The sequence below is a fragment of the Lagenorhynchus albirostris genome, chromosome 19 (assembly GCF_949774975.1).
Source record: "Lagenorhynchus albirostris chromosome 19, mLagAlb1.1, whole genome shotgun sequence".
Taxonomy (NCBI): domain Eukaryota; kingdom Metazoa; phylum Chordata; class Mammalia; order Artiodactyla; family Delphinidae; genus Lagenorhynchus; species Lagenorhynchus albirostris.
Window position 1 is genome coordinate 10,862,766 of NC_083113.1, and position 19,590 is coordinate 10,882,355.

The 19,590-nt window shown below is 52.1% G+C and overlaps 1 protein-coding gene across 3 annotated transcripts; it reads left to right on the forward strand.

The window, feature by feature from the left end:
• Nucleotides 1-25: 25 nt before the first annotated feature.
• GPR4 (G protein-coupled receptor 4) lies at nucleotides 26-17,741 on the forward strand. Of its 3 annotated transcripts, none has more exons than XM_060131006.1 (2): nucleotides 26-155; nucleotides 14,880-17,741. In XM_060131006.1, the coding sequence occupies exon 2, from the start codon at nucleotides 15,653-15,655 to the stop codon at nucleotides 16,796-16,798; it is 1,146 nt and encodes a 381-aa protein (XP_059986989.1). In that variant the 5' UTR covers nucleotides 26-155; nucleotides 14,880-15,652; the 3' UTR covers nucleotides 16,799-17,741. The 3 variants fall into 3 exon arrangements, with proteins under 3 accessions (XP_059986989.1, XP_059986990.1, XP_059986988.1); XM_060131007.1 differs by lacking the exon at nucleotides 26-155 and adding an exon at nucleotides 1,542-1,557; XM_060131005.1 differs by lacking the exon at nucleotides 26-155 and adding an exon at nucleotides 6,953-7,053.
• The last annotated feature ends 1,849 nt before the right edge of the window (nucleotides 17,742-19,590 follow it).

Below are 19,590 nucleotides of genomic sequence, written 5' to 3' on the forward strand. Positions count from 1 at the left end.
TCTTTTTGCTTAGGAAGGGGTTAGTGTACCTGGGGCTGACAGCGCCACCTAAACCTCGCAGAATGGGTGGGGGAGTTCTCCCAAAGGAAGGGGGATGGGAAAACACTCAAGCAGGAGACGGAAGCTACCAGCAACCTCAGCATATTTATGTCAAGGTGGGTGACACCCTGGAGGGCAGGGTCAATAATGTTTCTGGGAGTTTGAAGACCCCTATTCCCAGTATCTATTGCTTCAGAACAAAGCATTCCAAAACTTAATGGCTTAAAACAACAACCATTTTGTTATCACTCATAGTTTGGTGTTAGGCATTCACCCATGATGGAAGTTTGGGTTGTGTCCATCGTTTGCTATTGCAAATAAGGCTGTGATAAACATTTATGTACAAGTTTCTATTTGGACATATGTTTTCATTTCTCTTGGGTATATACCTAGGAGTAGAATTGCTGAGCCATATGGTAATTCTGTATTTAACTTTTTGAGGAACATGTGTGTGTGTGGTTTTAATTAAACAGTTTTGAAATAATTATAGACTCAGGGGAAGTTGCCAACATAGTACAGAGAGGTCCTCTATATCCTTCATCCAGTTTTCCCCAATGGTAACATCCTGTATAACTATAGCACAATACCAAACTTGGAAACTGACACTGGTGAATCGACAGACCTTATTCAGATTTCACCATTTTTACATGCCCTCCTGCTTATATGCATGTGTGTATATGTGTGTGTGTGTCTATGCAGTTTTATGACGTGTATAGATTTTTTCCAAGGGGGTTCCAGCAAAGGTTAGAAACTCCCTTTTGTTTCCAAAATATTCCCAAAGTATACCTGCTGTCTGTATATATGTATGTTTGCTCTCTGGTCTTTAGCTAGTTAACAAACCCTAATAAGCTCAATGAGGTCTGCCATCTGGGCTGTTCGTACCTCAGGTATGGGACTGTATTCTAAAGGAGACCTTAAATTAGTGATAGGATACCTCTATTTTCAGTTTTGAAGTATTGTATTAGAGAAAACGCCAGAGAAACAGAACCAGTGGGATGTATATATTATAAGGAATTGGCTCATTCAGTTATGGAAACTGACAAGTCCTAAGATCTGCTGGCTGAGTCGGCAAGCTGGAGATCCAGGAGAGGCAGAGGTGCAGTTCTAGTCTGAATGCCGGCAGACTCGAGACACAGAAAGAACCAATGTTTCAGTTTGAATCTAGAAGGTAGGAAAAAACCAGTGTTCCCGTTCAAAGGCAGTTGAGCAGAAGATAGTCTCTCTTACTCGGGGAAAGGTCAGCCTTTTTTGTTCCATGCAGGCCTTCAACTGATTGGGTGAGGCCCACCCACATTGGGGAGGGCAATCTGCTTTACTCAGTTTCCCAATTTAAATGTTCAGCTCATCCAGAGCACCCAGAATGTTTGACCAAATATCTGGGCACTTCATGGCCCAGTCAAGTTGGTGCATAAAATTAATCATTACAGGAATGATCATCAATTAAAACATAATAGGTCAGCGTTCTCAATGGGAGTCTCTAATAAACCTGCAAGAGGTACAGAAAGTTCCCCAATCAAGGTAAGACAATTGAGGTTTCCTTTCTTCTGTTGGGGCCAGAGAAGTGGCAGGATTCAGAGTGCTGCAGCAGTGAATAGAAGTAGGAGAGAGAGAGAGGGTAACAACTTCAGAAGAGGTTGGCTGGCTGGCTGAAATCATTGTGTGCTTTTAGTCAGTAGTGATGTGCTGGATGCGGAATCATAAAGTCAAGTGGGGTGCCTAGAACTAGCCCAGCAGAAGCATCAAGTTTTGCAGCCCCAACTATTGCCTTAGGACAAGGAGGAGAAGTCTGCTCTTGTTAATGACTCTTTACTGCCTGGTATGAAAGCATTTCAGTATTTTAACAAATGATACGGCCCTATCAGTGTGAACCAGCTGAATATTAACTGTGACTGTCCAGAAGGAGTAGGGATTGAATTGTTCTGATTCCTTTATCTTTGGTAGGCAAGATAATTTATGGTGATGCTATCTAATTACCTCTCTCTCTCTTCTCTCTCTCTCTTTCTTTTATGTTTGAGGCGCTGACATTTCCCCCCACTATTCTCGAGTTCAGTAGTTCTTACACTTGAAGGAGCAGTAGTAGAATCATCTGTAGGGTTTGTTATAATGAAAATGCACCTCCTCCCAATTCCGCATCCAGGGTTTCTAATTCCATCAGTCTGGGTGGGGCCCAAGAATTTGCATTTCCAAAGAGTTCCCAGTTGCTCCAAGGACCACACTTTGAGAACCACTGCACTAATAGAACTATAATAAGGTAACAAATCTATAGGATTTCTCTAGACAGAGCAATACATAGAATTTTGTAGAACATTACACACTTGTGTTTCTTTTCCTTGTCTGAACCGTACAGATGATCTCTTGGGATGGAAGGCTCAGAGCCTTGCAGTTTCAGAGTGACAGTTTATCAAGGCCATTAATTCCTAAGGGAAGGAAAAATTACTGCAGAAGAAACCTGCAAATCCCTCTTTGACCAGCAAGGAGGATTGTCCACGTGTCTCCAGGAACAGCTGCCTAAGCTATAACTCTCCAAATGTCAATATCCTTCAGAAGTGACAGCCCCCAGAGCCAAACATGAAATTCTAGGAAGGGGAGGGTGTTCAATCATATCAAAGCGTTTCATCCCCTCCACATTTCTGGCCAGAGATCTCAATTAATATGACCAGAAGTCAATCATTCGCTACTCAATTGCCCACGAGGATGAGGATTTTGGCTTTTAAGACTGTATTCTCAGGGCCTAGCGCAGTTTCTGGCATGCAGTAAATGCTCAACAAACACAAATGTTGATTAATCAATGAATGAATTCATTCAATATATGTAAGAAACATTTTACTCTAGGCCAGAGCCTGAGCTGGGCAGTGCTGGGCAGAGTGGTGACTGAGACAGCCCCAGCCCTGCCACAAGGGACTCAGTCCGGTGGGGAAGGCAGACCCATCCTTAGACAATGATGACCATAAGTGGGCAAAGGAAGGCCAAGTGGGTATCAGGGAGGGCTTCCTGGAGGGAACCACAGACCTGCCTATTGAAGGATGAGTAAGGAATGAACCAGGTAAAGTGAGGGGAGTGTTCCAAGTGGCAGTTCTGACAGCTCCCTCCTTCCTCCTATTCCCCCAACAAACTGTGACAAGGCCCCCTCTAGGCTCCAGCAGCCCCCTGGACCCCCGTTCCAGCCTTGACCACTCTGAGGTATGACTGTCAGGGACAGATCTGTCTCCCCCTCACTGACTGCCAGCCCTGGAAGAGAAGGGCCAGGGCTGTTGTGGTCACTGCCGTGTCCCCAACACTGCCTAGCCCAGGGCCAGGTGCAGAAGCAAGGGCTCAGGGAGTGTTTACTGAATGAATATAAGAGTGGTGTGTGTGGATATGTGTGTGTGAAACAGTTGAAAGTGTGTTAGATGAAGAGGATCAAAGTTCAAACTCCTCAACCCTAATTTCCCACCCCCAAGAAGTGGCATAACAGCAGGTAGAGACTAGAGCTCCAGTGTTGGGAGTCCAGCATTTCCACTTACCCATCTAGGCCCCATCTGTGAAACGGTGCCTCTGCATATGGTTATTTTGAGGATGAAATGAGTTATTCACATAAAGTGCTTAGAATGGTACTTGGAATGCAGCAAGTGGTCATTAAATGTTAGCTGTCCTTATTTTTCAATCATTTCTGATCCTTCCTTTTTTTTTTTAAATTTATTTTTGGCTGTGTTGGGTCTTCGTTGCTGCGCACGGGCTTTCTCTAGTTGCAGCCAGCAGGGGCTACTCTTCGTTGCAGTGCACGGGCTTCTCATTGCAGTGACTTCTCTTGTTGCAGAGCACAGGCTCTAGGCATGTGGGCTTCAGTAGTTGTGGCACGCGGCTCAGTAGTTGTGGCTCATGGCCTCTAGAGCGCCGGGTCAGTAGTTGTGGTGCACGGGTTTAGTTGCTCCGCGGCATGTGGGATCTTCCCTGACCAGGGCTCGAACGCGTGTCCCCTGCATTGGCAGGCGGATTCTTAACCACTGTGCTACCAGGGAAGTCCCTGATCCTTCCTTTTTAAGCTAACATCCTCTCCTGTCCGCATGTCTTATATCCAGCCACTTGAATCACCAATACTTGCCCTTCCTTGTGACACTTCATGTCTCTGAGCCTCTGCACATGCTGTTCCCTCCCCGCTGGTACACCCTTTCTGAACTTGTCCACCCAGGGAACTCCTATTCAGCCGGCACAGTCCAGCAATCATATCAGCCCTCCAGACCTCCAGGTTTCAGATCTATGGGATCAAAGTCTTCTTTCCTGTCCTCCAGCTTTTGACCCTTCCCTAATGTCCAAGTTCTGGGGAAGTAAGTGGTCCAGCGCTAAGCGTCCCTTTCATTGGGTCTCTTGGTGCTCTGTCACCCCCTTGTGCCCAGCCTCAGACCTGCATGGAAAAATGTGCCTAGAAAGTTCTGGCAGAATAGTGCTGGTAATTCTCCACTGTGTACCCCAGGGTCACTCTCAGCCTTTCTCCTCCTGCTCTGGGCCCTGGGAGACTGCCCTGTGTGGGCTCCATCCACGGGAGTCCCTTGCCCTCTGCCTTCTGGTTGGCTTCTCCCCGTTACAGGCACTGACAGGGAATCTGAAGGTAAGTAGAGAGGGAGAGGTTGGAGTATTTATTTTCCGGGCCCCTCCCTGCATCCCTGCAGTTCTGGCAGTGGCTGTGTTCCTCTACCTAGAGCTACAGCTCCTATGGTCTCCACTCCAAACTTTAGCTTTCTGCCTGAAGGGTGGTAATGGCTTGCTTCTGGCTCCAGCTGGTTCCCTGGCGTTGCCCCACATTTTGTGGGTTATTTCACCCTGCCAACCTCTCTAAACCTTCCCTTCATAAATGTTCTCACTTAAATTCTTTTTTTTTTTTTTTTTTTTGACCGCACCACGCACGTGGCTTGTGGGGATCTTAGTTCCCTGACCAGGGACTGAACCTGGGCCCTCGGCTGTGAAAGCGCTGAGTCCTAACCACTGGACCGCCAGGGAATTTCCCCCACTTAAACTCTTTGAATGGCTACCTGTTTCCTGCCAGGACCCTAACTGAATCACATAAACTTAGGGTGAGCCCAGGAGAGAAGGGGACCCTCGCCCACCAGTGCACTCCAGAATTTCTCCATAGGATGAGCTTGGGATGGCCAAGGGGCTGACAGGAGGGCTTGTCTTGAAGCTGATAAGATTTATATTGGGTTATTTGTGGGGAGGGGGCTAAAACCTTCGTGACACTTCCATTGGAGTGTCTCTGTCTGTCCCCTTGAAGGAGGGTGGAAGGAAAAAACTTTTACTCCTGTGTGTATTGCAGGTCACTTGGGTCCTTGGTTAACTCTCTCACTTTCTGTTTCCCTCAAGAGCCCTGAGAGGAAGGTGGTAATATGGTTCAGAGAGGTGAAGTCATTTGTCCAAGGCCACATGGTGAATGATTATAATAGCTACCTTAAACAAAACAGAAGTGTTTCATTACATTTCTGTGAAGCTCTGGAACAGGCAACACTAATTTCCAGTTTAAAAAAAAAGGAAAAGAAAAACAGAAAGGCATGGAGTTGCCTCTGGGGGTGAAGTAGGGTGTGAGTATGCCCTGGAAATGGGCAAAAAAACAATGTTCTCAGGTGATGGAAATGTTTATGTCTTAATTTGGGTGATTAGTCACATGGGCGTATCTGTTTATCACAACTCGTTGTACTGCTCTCTTAAGATCCAAGCATTTTAATTTTTATTTTCAAAATAAATAAAAAAGAATTTGCAAGCCCATCTTTGAGTGCTACATCCCAGGTCGGTCCAAAGTGCTTTGCCCAAGAATGAATTCTCACGACCAATTTATGAAGAACGTGATGATAATAATCAGCAAATAGTTTTGAAGCACTTATCATTCGTGTATTTACTCTCTGAAAATAACGTGTATGGAACGCCTGTCTTGTAGTAAACTAACCAAACACAAAAATGACACTCCTCCTAGTGGGGAGGCAGATAATTAGAAAAAAAAAAAAAGTGGGGCTTCCCTGGTGGCGCAGTGGTTGAGAGTCCGCCTGCCGATGCAGAGGACACGGGTTAGTGCCCCGGTCCGGGAAGATCCCACGTGCTGCGGAGCGGCTGGGCCCGTGAGCCATGGCCGCTGATCCTGCGCGTCCGGAGCCTGTGCTCCGCAACGGGAGAGGCCACAACAGTGAGAGGCCCGCGTACCGCAAAAAAAAAAAAAAAAAAAAAAAGGTGAAATACATAGAATGTTGGATGGTGACAAGTTCTATGGGGAAAAGCAAATAAAGCAGGAGGTAGGGGATCATGGCGATGGCGGGGGCGGGGGCGGGTGGGTGGGTCATGTTTTATAGACTTGATAGTATGACATCCCCATGACAAAGGGACTGTGAGAGACCACGTTATCAGAAGAGGAAACTGAGGCACAGAGAGGTCACCAGCCTAAGTCTCGCCAAGAGGCAGGGCTGGAGCTGGAAACCCCAGGATTCCTTCCAGGGCTGGCGCTGACCATGGGCAGGGGGAACTAACAGACCCCTCGTTCTCTCCCTTGGGGAAGGGGGCATGCAATGATCAGAAAGTTAATGACTTGGGACTGGGGTCTCCGAAAGGAGGAAATCGTTCAGCTCAACGAGGGACCCCCCCTTCCCCCTCCCCACCCCCAGCTGAGGGCATGATCTAGGAGCGCGGGACTGGAGGCACGGTAACCAAAGGGGTTAATGAGGTGGGGGTCTCCAGGGTGGGGATGTTGAAGGACTGGGGGGTATTCCAGCGGCAGGTGAGATTTCCCCAGGGCTGGAAGACACAGCCCTCTCTCCATCTCTCCATCTCACAGCCCTCTCTCCATCTCTTTAGCGGGGTGAAGGCTCAAAGGGGTTAAGGGGGAGCGACAAAGGAGGGGTTAATGGGGGCGGGCCCGGCCGGGCCGGGGCGGGGCCTCGGCTGGCGGTTCTGGCCCGGGGGCCAGTAGAAGTCGCCGCCGGGTTCCTGCGCCGCCTTGGAGCCCGGCTCTCCCAGCCGCGGAGAGAGACGCCACCTGCCCCGTCCAGCCGTCACGCGCAGGTAGCCGCCGGTCCCTCCCCTGCCCGCGCCGGTCCTGCGGCCGCCGGGGACTGCTCGTCCCCGCGTCCGTCCGCTGCCTCAGTCTCCCGCGCCGTCTCCGTCCCCGCCCCTCTCTGGGGCTGGCTCTTCCCGGCGTCTGACTTTGTCTCTGGGTGTGTCTCCATCTCTCCGTCTGTCTCTGATGTCTCTCTGGATCTGCGGTCCCTCTCCCTCTGGGTGTGTCTCTCCTTCTCCATCTCCGGATGTCTCTGTCGATTTCTTTATCTCTGCCTCTGCGTCGCTCTCTCACTCTGCCTCCATCCCTGTGTCTTGGTGAACTCTCAGTTTCTGTGGATCTCTCTGCTTCCATCTCCCCGTCTCTGGACATCTCTTTGCCCTTTCTCTTCCTGTCTGTGTCTCTCGGTATTCCTCTGTCGCTGTCTCTCTGTATCTTAGACCCGGTTCTGGCAACTTCACCCCGTCATCATCTCATTCCAAATCCTCGCAAATTCCAACTTTCACCTGGGCCGAGGAGCTGCTTGGGAGTGGGGTAGGGGGCAGTAGGGTAGCCACCTGGGGCAGGTGGACTCTGAGCGCCCCTGTGACCCCGCCTCCCCCTTAACAGTCACCCCACTGCTCTGGAGGTCGCACCCACCCCACCCTCCAATTTCAGGAATTCCTGGCTGGGGGGTAAACTTCCTCCCCCACTTCCTCCCTTCCAGGATTTGGCTGGGTCACCCGTTAACTCCTTCCTGCCTTGGCTTCATCCCCCCCCTCCTTGAGCTGGACAGCCCCCACCTCCAAGCACGCTGAAGGACAGCTCTGGAATTTCGGTTGTGGGACGTGTGTTGTGTGCTCAGGCGGGACATGCGCTGGGGGAGTTTCTTGAGGGCACAGATGGAGTTGATGGGGGCCACATCCCCACCGCCCCCCACCAGGGCCCATCACCAGCCCCACTCTTTCTGAACTCACCAAGGGCCCCTCACAACTCTGTCTCTGTGGTTGAGCTTGACTTCAGGTCTGGGGTGAGGTTGGGGAGGTTTTCCTTTCTGGTGGTGGGGCATCCAGTAGTAGAAAATGAGAGAGGCTGATGGGGGAGGGGCTCCACAACTCTGGGAATCATAGAATCAGGAAGTCTTGCCTGTGAAGTCTTTGAATGAAAGGACCCAAGTAAGTGAGAATGATCAGAGAGGGGGACCAGGAATGCTCAAACCTTCAAATTAAAGGTCCTTTGAATCCTTCAATCCAAAAAGCTTTGTGTTGGAATCTTGGCAGTTGTCAGTGTTCGCGCACAGCCGAGAGCTTGAAAGTGCTTGCAGAGCCAGCTAGACCAAGCCCCCTATTTTACAGATGGGGAAACTGAGGCCCAAGAGTAGAAGTCCCCACAGTGAGTCAGTTTCAGGCTAAGGTTGGGACTCCAGTTCCACTGAAGCCCCAGTCCAAAGATCTGGCTTCTTTCGCTGCCACTAAGTCGGATTCCTGTGGGGCAGGAGGTCTTCATAGGCAGGAGGGAAGAATGCCAAGGTGAGTGTGAATGGCTGGAACCCAGGAGGGAGCCTTTTAGAGGCAGAGGAGAGAAAATATTTCTAAAACCACGGTGTTGGAGAAGGAGAGGGGACAAGAGTTGGTTTGGGTGGAAGGGGTGGAGTTTCAGAGAAGGAGGGAAGTGAGGGGAAGGGGAGGGGGGTAGTGCAGAGATTAACTCCCGCCTGATTCTGTCTCCTGACCCTCCCCATGAAGCCCACTGCTCCCGTAGGACAGGGCCTATAATTTGGTTTGTGTCTAGACAAATAATAACTCAGCTGGTGTGAGCGAGCAGGGAGGGACGTGGCAAGGCTCCCTGGGAGGCAGCCTGGGCTCCGAATGTCCCCCCCAGGGGGGTGAGAATTTAGGGACCAGGTGAATGTGGTGACTACCCCTCCCCCATTGAATCCTTAGTATCTTAGAATTCTGCATAATCTTAGAACTTTAGGCTGCTAGAATGTTAAAAAAAACAAAACGGATTAGATAGGGAGGAAAAAGGAAGTGAGGTTTACGGTATGTAGAGTATGTTCCCATTTCTGTAAAAAAGAAAAGGGAAATACATATTAGTGTTTGTTCAGCAAAGATAGTAATCACTGAGAACTAATAATAGATTCTGAAAGTTATAGAATGTTAAAAAAAATCATAGAGCGTTCTAACAATAGAACTTGAGAATCTTGGAATGTGAGACGCTGGGATGTTGGAAACTTAGAAGGAGAAGGGCATGGAAAGCCACCATGATAATAACAATAGAATGGAAGAAAGGTAACGCTCTAGAATGTTATAATAATAGAACAGTAAACCAGGAACTGGACTAACAATAGAACCTGAGGATTTGAGAACCTTGCATTCTAGAACATCAGAGGAGTAGAGTCAAGGACTCTGGTGTCCCTTTTGGATGGTGTGGGGGTGTGTGGAGGGATGGGGACCCCTTCGGTAGAACTGGGGAAACCGAGGCCCAGCGGAGCGGTCACGGTGGCCGGACTGTCCCCCAGTTTCCGCCGGCCAGCCGCCAGGACACCAGGTGGGGAGCGAGGCTTGGTGATCACATTTCGTCCCCTAATGAGCAGACCGGAGCTGGCTGGTCCCCCGGGGCTGTCAGGGGAGCAGGAACCCTCAGAGGAGGGAAGTGGGGGTTGAGAGAGGCGACCTGGAGGCTTCTAGGACAAGACTGGTGAGTGAGGGGCTGTGGGGCTCTATTACCTCTCCATCTTGTCCTTTCACCGCCCCCCGCCCGCAGTCCTTCAGCCTTGCTGGACTTAGAGGTGGCTGCCAGGGCCCAGGGACTTATCTGGCTTGCGCAGCTGAGGTGCAAAGTGGGGGCAGTGGTCTGACAGTCCTTCCTGTCTCCCCACTATCGCTCCACATTCTCAGCTTATCTCTCTTCCCTGCCCCTCTGGGAGGGGCCCGCAGGGACCACGAGGGAGGCCTGTGGCACTGGGGAGCTTCTTGTGGGCACTGTGAGATTTGGGGATTGACGTCCCAGACACAAAGCCTGAGTAAGGGAGGCAACTTAGATCCCAGCCCAACAGGGTCTTGGCTCCAGGGGGCTGGGCAAGGGAGTCAGGTGATGGAGGGGCACCCAAGACGCTGAGGTCATTTGCTTTCTTGTGGTGAGAGTCCGTGGATCTTGCAGCAGATTCTTTTTTTTTTTAATATTTATTTATTTGGTTGCATGGGGTGTTAGTTGCAGCAGGCGGGCTCCTTAGTTGCGGCTTTCTGGCTCCTTAGTTGCGGCATGTGGGCTCCTTAGTTGCGGCATGCAAACTTTTAGTTGCGGCATGCATGTGGGATCTAGTTCCCCGACCAGGGATCGAACCTGGGCCCCCTGTGTTGGGAACGCAGAGTCTTATCCGCTGCGCCAGCAGGGAAGTCCCTCAGCCGATTCTTAATGGGGGCTGAGAACCCCGGAAAGACTTGAGAAAAATTATGGGAATGCAGGGGGTGAAGAGAGAAAACATTCAGGTAAGGGAAGCTTTTTAGTTAAGAATGACAGATCTATGCAGTCGTGACACACCATGTGACTTATGACAACTGCTTTGTGGCTCTAGGCCTCAGTTTCCCCATCTGTATCAGGCAAGGGTCAGAAATAGCCTCGTGCCCCTATATGTTGTGACATATAGGCCTGTTGCACTGTGGAGTTCTAAGAGTCTGCCATTCCGCGCTGTCTTTCGGGGGTTTGGTGGTGGGCAGATCTCAGGTGGGGGACAAGAGAGGGTTGAATGCCCCTCCCCCATGCCCAGCATTCCCCAAGAAACAGATGGGTTGAGGAGGAGGGATGGGAGGAGGGAGGGGTAGGCGGCCAACTGGTTCCCCCTCGAGGAAATTAGCAATGGGAAGTGTATTTCCTTTGGCTGCAGGAAATCAGTCTCATGCCTGTGTACCCACCCCAGCCTCAGCTGAACCCAGGGGTTCTTGAGAGGGTGGGGCAAAGGGAACTCCCAGCTCTCAGTGCCTCCTCCCATTATGAACTGGTTCATTCTTGTGTCAGCTCCCCAGTGCCTGTGGAATAGTAATAATTGTTCAAATACTGCACAATTTATAGATGATATCACCTCTACCAAGGATTTTCTTTTTTTTAATTAATTTTGTTTTTTATTGAAGTATAGTTGATTTACAATATTGTGCCAATCTCTGCTGTACAGAAAACTGACTCAGTTATACACATATAGACATTCTTTTTTTTAAATATTGTTTTCCATTATGGTTTATCACATGATATTGAATGTATCCATAGTTCCCTGTGAATAAGTTCGGAGATGTTTCATCCTCTTCAGTTTTCTGGAAGAGTTTATATAGAATTGATATTTTCTTTTTTTCTTCTTCTTTTTTTTTTTTTGGCCAAGCCGCGCAGCATGCAGGATCCTAGGCACAGGGTCAAACCTGGGCCCCCTGCAGTGGAAGCGCAGAGTCTTAAGCACTAGACTGCCAGGGAGGTCCCAAGGATTTTCATATCTGGGATGTGACTAGTATAAAAGTTGTGCCCACCCCCCCCCTTTCTATAGAAGGGGAAACTGAGGCTCCTGAAGAAGTAATTCCCTCAGTGTTACAGGAGGAAGGAGAGACTCAGGGCAGACAGAGGGGAGAGAGGTGTTTGGGTTTTTGTTTTGTTTTTTAATATAAATTTATTTACTTATTTAGTTTTGGCCGCGTTGGGTCTTCGTTGCTGCGCGCGGGCTTTCTCTAGTTGCGTTGAGCGGGGGCTGCTCTTTGTTGCGGAGCACGAGCTCTAGGCGCGCGGGCTTCAGTAGTTGTGGCTCGCGGGCTTCAGTAGTTGTGGCTCGCGGGCTCCAGTAGTTGTGGCTCGCGGGCTCTAGAGCTCAGGCTCAGTAGTTGTGGCGCACGGGCTTAGTTGCTCCGCGGCATGTGGGATCTTCCCGGACCAAGGCTCGAACCCATGTCCTCCACATTGGCAGGCGGATTCTTAACCACTGCGCCACCAGGGAAGCCCGAGAGAGGTGTTTTGAGTGATTTGCTCTGGGCGGGCGGTTTCAGTTCAAAGGTAGGGACCGGATTGCACTGTTCCAGCCAGGAGCAAGCCACTTCTGTCCCATCTCCACAGGATCCAGGAGTCTCTGTGAGTCTGAGGTGAGGGCAGCTCTTCAGTCATGGAGGACCCGACAGCGGGGAGGACTTACTAAGTGGGACTCAGCCCTGATCTTTCAAAGTCAATTGTGCAGCAGATAGATCCTACCCTTTTCACTTTTTCCCTCCACGCCTCCTTCTCTGGGTCCCTGCAGGGGCTCGCTTGAGCTTGAAGTCGGGGGTGGTGCCGCCTCAAGGTGAGCAGGAGCCTGTGTTGGAGGAGGGGCTGACCAATGCCTGTTCCCTCAGTCCAAAGACATTTCTTGAGTGCCTACTGTATGCCGGGCCTGTCCTGGGCGCTGGCGATACAGCAGTCAGCACAAGGTCCCTGCCCTCCTGGAATGTCCGTTCTAGATAGACAGACAGACACAAACAAGATGCAAAGTGATGTGAGGAGAGAGCCCTGGGAATGGGTGGTCAGGACTCTGGGTCCAGAGGGCTTCCCTGAGGACGTGAAGGAGGTGAGGGAGCTAGTCGTAAGTAAGTCTGAAGGAAGAACAAAGGTTTTGTTTTGTTTTGTTTTGGCTGCGTTGGGTCTTCGTTGCTGCGCGTGGGCTTTCTCTCCTCGCGGTGCGCGGGCTTCTCCTCGCGGTGGCTTCTCTTGTTGTGGAGCACAGGCTCTAGGCACGTGGGCTTCAGTAGTTGTGGCACGCCGGCTCAGTAGTTGTGGCACACGGGCTTAGTTGCTCCGCGGCATGTGGGATCCTCCCGAACCAGGGCTCGAACCCGTGTCCCCTGCATTGGCAGGCGGTTTCCTAACCACTGCGGCACCAGGGAAGCCCAGAACAAAGGTTTTGACGCTGGAAAGAAGGTCCAGCCTTGAGGCTGCTGAGGTGGGGGAGGGGAGGTGGGCAAGAAAGTCAGCTAGGTTGCCCAGGCTGGTCAGGCAATGCCTTGTCACCTGGGGTGAGGATTTGGGATTTCACCCCAAGTCCACTGGGAAGCTATTGGAGAGTTTCAGGCAGAGAAGTGACAAGAGCTGATTTACATGTTAGAGAGACCTTTCTGGCTGCCACGTGGGAAGTGAGTTGAGGGAAGTCAGAGTGGCCAGGAAAGCCGTGACAGGCTACTGCAAAGTCCGAGCCAGTGGCGATGGCTGAGCAGAGCGGGCAGAAGCAGGGGTTTTAGAGACATACATGGGTTCAGGATTTAGTGTGGAGGTAGGGAGAGCCAAGTGGCCTTTCCCATGAGAAGATGCTCAGGCATCTGGGAGGTTCCCACGTACCTGCTGTGTACCTTTGGGCTCCTCCCTTCCCCTCTCTGGGCCTTGGTTTCCTCATCTGTCCAATCGACTCAACCAGTGGTTTTCAAAGTGTGTCCTAGGGATGCTTCAGAGGTGGCCTTCTTCCCGCCACCTCATTTTTTTCTAGAGCACAGAGCAGCTTCTTCTGTCACGGTCTTAGATGGGGTTTCCAGCTGAGATGTCTTTTTTTTTTTTTTTAAAGTGGTTTCACAGCCTAAAAACTAAACTGATGCAAACCCTTGGATGGAGTGGCTTGTGCAGGTGCCTCTAATTCAGGACTTCGCTCCCCACCTCTCTGGGGGTTGACAGTGGTCCGGGGCTTGGTCCAAGATTGTCCTTTGCCCTGTCCTTAAAGGTCTCCGCAGGACCAGGAGAGTGGGGCCCAAGACTCTCACTCGGGAAAGTCGGAGGGGAGTGGGAGAGACAATGAGGGGGGCAGTCTCTGAGGGAGGGGACTGCTGGCACTGCCCCCAGGGCTCCCCCTTGCTCCCGACCTCAACCGGGTCCAGCATCTCCTCCTCTCAGCCCTTCCCCGCCCCGCCCCCCCCCAGCCCCCTGCAGCTATGCTTCCCTGGGCTGTCAGCCCAGGGCCCTCTTCTGTCCAGTCATTCTTGGGTGAAAACTGAAGTGCAGACTGGAGAAAGCTGAGATTTCCCCTCTCCCGCTATCAGGACCTTGGACAGGTCTCTGAACCTCTCTGTGCCTCAGTTTGTCTAACAGGGGGAATAACCCTATTCCTCATAGGATTCTTGAAATTTCAAAATTCATACCCATAAAAGTGCTTAAGACAGGGTCTGCTATGTAGTAGGACTTAATAAACTTTAGCTGTTATTATCACCACCGTCATCATTATAGTCAAAAATGGGGTGCCCTGGGTTAGGAGCAGGAGGGCTGGTTCTAGCCCGGTTCTGTCACTGCCTTGCTGTGCATCCTTGAGGGGAGTGACGCAGCCTCTCTGGGCCCAGTCTCCCTGTCTATAACATGAGAGTTGAGACTAGTTCTCCATTTCCCACAGCATGATATGATACTTGTGCAAGTTTTACATGGTTTCTGGAAGAAAGTTTTAAAATCTGAGTTGGATCTTTATTTTTATTTTTTTGCGGTACGCGGGCCTCTCACTGCTGTGGCCTCTCCCGTTGCGGAGCACAGGCTCTGGACGTGCAGGCTCAGTGGCCGTGGCTCACAGGCGCAGCCGCTCCGCGGCATGTGGGATCTTCCGGGACCGGGGCACGAACCCATGTCCCCTGCATCGGCAGGCGGACTCTCAACCACTGCGCCACCAGGGAAGCCCCTGGATCTTTATTTTAACATCTGTTAGGGAAAAAACATATCTGGCATCTCAAATCTGTGTTTTCAGAGATCCGTTGCTTACAGTGGGGCTCAATTAGGCATCGTTAGGGTCCCCACCCTCTGCCGCCCACTGGAGTCAGGGCAAAAGGGGTGTGGGGAGAAGGGGGTGGTCTACGACTCCTCTCACTGCAGTCTTCTCTCCCCACAGGTGCTGCAAAATCAGCTTTGAACTGTGAGGCGGGGCCACCTCATGTCAACTGCTCAGCTCCCACCAGGACCAAGCAGGAGCCCCGTCCTTGTCCCCTTTAAATTCCCTGTATTAGTAACCCTGCTCTGATCTAGCCCTTACTCACCTCCTTCCTGTTTCTTAAAAACCCTTCCCACAGTCCCCAGACCGAGCCCTTCCTCTCTTTCATCCCTCACAGGACACCTCCTTTTCCGTAATCTTCTCCTCACTGTTTACCTTACTTATTTCCTTATTTCTTACTGGGGTCCTAGGAAATGCTAGCACCCCCATCCATCTTGCCTGGTCTTTTCAACACTCCCTACCTGTAGACTATCCTATCTCAACACTATTCCATACATTTCCACCCCACCGTTACTTCAGCATGGCCACGCTTACCTTCTACATCCTCCGCAAATCTCTCTCTCTCGCCACTGCCCACTGATGCCTTCAGCTCCTCTATAAACAGCCCCCTCAGTCAATTTTGTGTGACCCCAATACTCCTCCACTTATGCTCTGATTGGGTTCATAAAACCTCCTTGACAAAGATCTTTGTGAATCCTGCCATCCCCCAGACCTCCCTCTTGTCGTAATTCTATCCCTCCTCCAACTTTTCCCTCTCAAGCTCTATCCTTCCCTGCCCAGCCTGGCCCACGATTCGTGGTCAGCCTCATCTCTTCACTGTGGACTGTCTCCCACCATGTTCCCCTGAGCCTCCGAGGAGGGGGCTCAGGGGGCCTGATGGCCTCCCGCCACCCATGGCCCCACAGCCCCCGTGGGCCAGGGGAAGCATCTCGAAAGCCTCAGTGCCGAGGATGGGCAACCGCACGTGGGAGGGCTGCCACGTGGACTCCCTCGTGGACCACCTCTTCCCGCCCTCCCTCTACATCTTTGTCATCGGCGTGGGACTGCCCACCAACTGTCTGGCCCTGTGGGCCGCCTACCGCCAGGTGCGGCAACACAACGAGCTGGGTGTGTACTTGATGAACCTCAGCATCGCTGACCTGCTGTACATCTGCACGCTGCCGCTGTGGGTGGACTACTTCCTGCACCACGACAACTGGATCCACGGCCCCAGCTCCTGCAAGCTCTTCGGGTTCATCTTTTATACCAACATCTACATCAGCATCGCCTTCCTCTGCTGCATCTCTGTGGACCGCTACCTGGCCGTGGCCCACCCACTGCGGTTCACCCGCCTGCGGCGCGTCAAGACGGCCGTGGCCGTGAGCTCCGTGGTCTGGGCCACAGAGCTGGGAGCCAACTCGGCGCCCCTGTTCCACGATGAGCTCTTCCGCGACCGTTACAACCACACCTTCTGCTTCGAGAAGTTCCCCATGGAGGGCTGGGTGGCCTGGATGAACCTCTACCGGGTCTTCGTGGGCTTCCTGTTCCCGTGGGCCCTCATGCTGCTCTCCTACCGTGGCATCCTGCGGGCTGTGCGGGGCAGCGTGTCCACCGAGCGCCAGGAGAAGGCCAAGATCAAGAGGCTGGCCCTCAGTCTCATTGCCATCGTGCTGGTCTGCTTTGCGCCCTACCACGTGCTCCTGCTCTCCCGCAGCGCCGTCTACCTGCGCCACCCCTGGGACTGTGGCTTTGAGGAACGTGTGTTCTCGGCGTACCACAGCTCACTGGCCTTCACCAGCCTCAACTGTGTGGCTGACCCCATCCTCTACTGCCTCGTCAACGAGGGCGCCCGCAGTCACGTGGCCAAGGCCCTGCACAACCTGCTCCGCTTTCTGGCCAGTGACAAACCCCAGGAGATGGCCAACGTCTCGCTCACCCTGGAGACCCCACTCACTTCCAAGAGGAACAGCGTGGCCAAGGCCATGGCAGCCAGCTGGGTGGCCGCTCAGCCCTCCCAGAGGGACCAGGTGCAGCTGAAGATGCTGCTGCCGGCACAGTGAACCCCGTGTCGTGCAGAGCCCCCACTCCTCCATACTAACCCCACCCTCCCTTCCCTCCTGGTCCGGTATATGCAAATTGTATGTAAATGAGGCTGTGCTAATTTCCATAAGCATGTAAGAAAATAGGAAAATAGTGAGGTTGATGTGTCACTGGTCAACCATCGTCCTCCACCATGACCCCCTAACAATTCAGTAGAACTGTGCCTAGCCCTGCGCTGGGTGGTGCTAGTGACCCAGCGGTGACAAATGACAGTGCTGGCCCTGCCCTCATGGCTCCCACTCCACTGGGGGAGACAGATCTGTCCCTGGATAGTGATGACCCAGAGTGGGCAGGGCTCAGACGGGGAGCCCAGGGGCTGGGGGAACCCAAGAAGGCATCAGACCCGGTCTGGGGGTCAGAACGTGCCTCCTAGAGGAGGGGACCAGTAGATTAACTTTCCGGAAGGTAAAGACAAAAAAGTTAGGATTACTTTCAACAAGGGGGTAAAAGTCTGTGACTCACAGGGAAGGTGGAAGAAGAAACTCACCGAGTGCTGAGTGGTCCCTTTGCCTTTGGGAAGCCCCCGGTCCTATAGGGGAGAGAGCGAGCAGGACAGAGCGTTTCAGAGTTTCAAGGTAAACAGCATTCTCCAGGTCAGGGCTGAGGAGGAGGGAGCAGGATCAAATGAAGGGCGATCAGCAGACGGGCCGGTGGAGCAGGGAGCAGGGCAGGCTTGGGAACGGGGCTGGGGACAAGAGAAGGCTATTTATTCATTCATTCAAGGGAGATTTGTTTAGACCTACCCTCTGCCCAGCCCTGTGCTGGCCGGCAGCTGGGGACAAAACAGTGACCAAGACAGCCCAGGCCCCGCCCTCACGGAGCTCACAGTAAATGAATAGAGATAAACATCACATTTGGAATCGATAAGGGTAATGGGGAAGAATAAAGCTGACTGAGGGGACAGAGAGTGATGTGGAGTCTGATCTAGATAAGGAGGTCGGGGAGGGCTCACGGAGAAGGGGGCATTTGAGAAACGACCTGAAGGAGGAAAGGGGTCAGATGGAAGAGCGCTGCAGGCCGAGAGAACAGCAAGTGCAAAACATGGAGTAAGAGACTGCCTGCGTTTGAGGGCCAGCAAGCACACACAGCCGTGTGGCGGGAACCAGAGGCGGGAGGATGTGAGGAATGGAATTGAGACAGGCCAGGAACAGGGGCCCATATTACAGAGCTTTGTGAATCCACGTGAGGACTTTGCCTTTTATTCCAAGAGAAATGGGAGCTACAGAGGGGCTCTTAGCAGAGAAGGATTGGGATTTGGCTTAAATGTTAACAGGATTCCCTGGCTGCTGAGTGGGGAACAGAATATGGGAAGTAAGGGCGGAAGCCAGGAGCCCAGGCAGGAGATGCTGATGGCTGGACTGGGGTCGGGGGTGGGTGGTGGTGGAGTGGGGAAGGATCGGTGTCAGCTTTGGGATTTATCTTGAAGGAATTCGATGATGGAAGAAGCACAAGGGCCGGTGGGATTGTGTAACTCAAGCCCCTTGCCCATCCTGGGAAAAGGGTGACCAGGGGACCTGAACTGGAAGGACGTCTGGGAATGATCCCAGGCCCTACTCAAAGGCCGTCACCGAAGAGGCCAAGTGATTAGCCCAGGGTCACACAGCCAGTGAGTCAACGCTGGGGCCATCCTGGGCTCCCTCTCCCCTCCCTGTCTCTGCCTCTGTTCCCAGGCCCCAGAGTGGCCAAGGCTGCTGTCCTGGCTGATGGTGTTCCCCTCCCTCCCCTGGCCCTCAGGGGTCAACCAGGAATGGCTGTCCTTCTAGAACTAGGCTGGAGAGCAGGAGGAAACACACAGCTCTGGACAGGCCTCGCCCCTTCTGATAGCCCATCTCCCTCCCTTCCTCCCCACGGGTGTGTAACAGGCTCCAGGCTCCTGATGAGATGTGAAGATCTCCCTACACACACACACACACACACACACACACACACACACACACACACACACACACACACACACACACACACACACACACACACACACACACACACACACACACACACACACGCACACATACACCATTGCCCCAGAGGTTCCCAGAAGAGTTTCCTGGAAACCCTTCTCAGAGAAAGAAAGAGGAGGGAGGAGGGGAGTGAGAAAAAAAATGAACTTAATGAGGAAAATAGTTTTGCAGGAGGAGGGGTGGGTCACTGAGATGCAGGAAGTTTGGGTCTTCGGTGTTGTGGGGAAGAGAAAAGAGGGAGGCCTGGGATTGGGCGGGGAGGGAGGGCTGGTAGTTTTCCCACCCTGTCTCACTGCTATAAAGCTACTGGGATGGAGATGTAGGGGAACAGAAGCTTTCTGAACACAGTCCCCTCAGGGAATCAGATGAAAGCCTGCATGCTACCCCTCCACCAAATGCTCATTCCCATTCATTCAATAAATATTTATTGAGCACCTACTATGTGCCAAACATTGTTCTAGGAGCTGAGGAAACAACAGTGAATTATAAACAAAAAAGTCATGTACAAGTTTGGAAGCTTCCTAAACCCATCATGTGGAACCTCAGCGCCCCACCCCCACCCCTAGTAGGTCCTTAGGCCCCAGGCTAACACCCCAGGGATCAGGAGAAGACTCTGGGCTGGGACTCAAGAAACCCCAGCCTCAGTTCCATTTTGATTACCTCTGGAACTCTGGATAAACCCTTGTCATCCTCTGGCTCCAGTTGGTCAGTCAGTAAAATGGGGGTGAGGTCCCTAGTGGATGATGGACCTTGAATGGTCCCAAGCTCCTTAACATCTTTAGCCCAGAAAG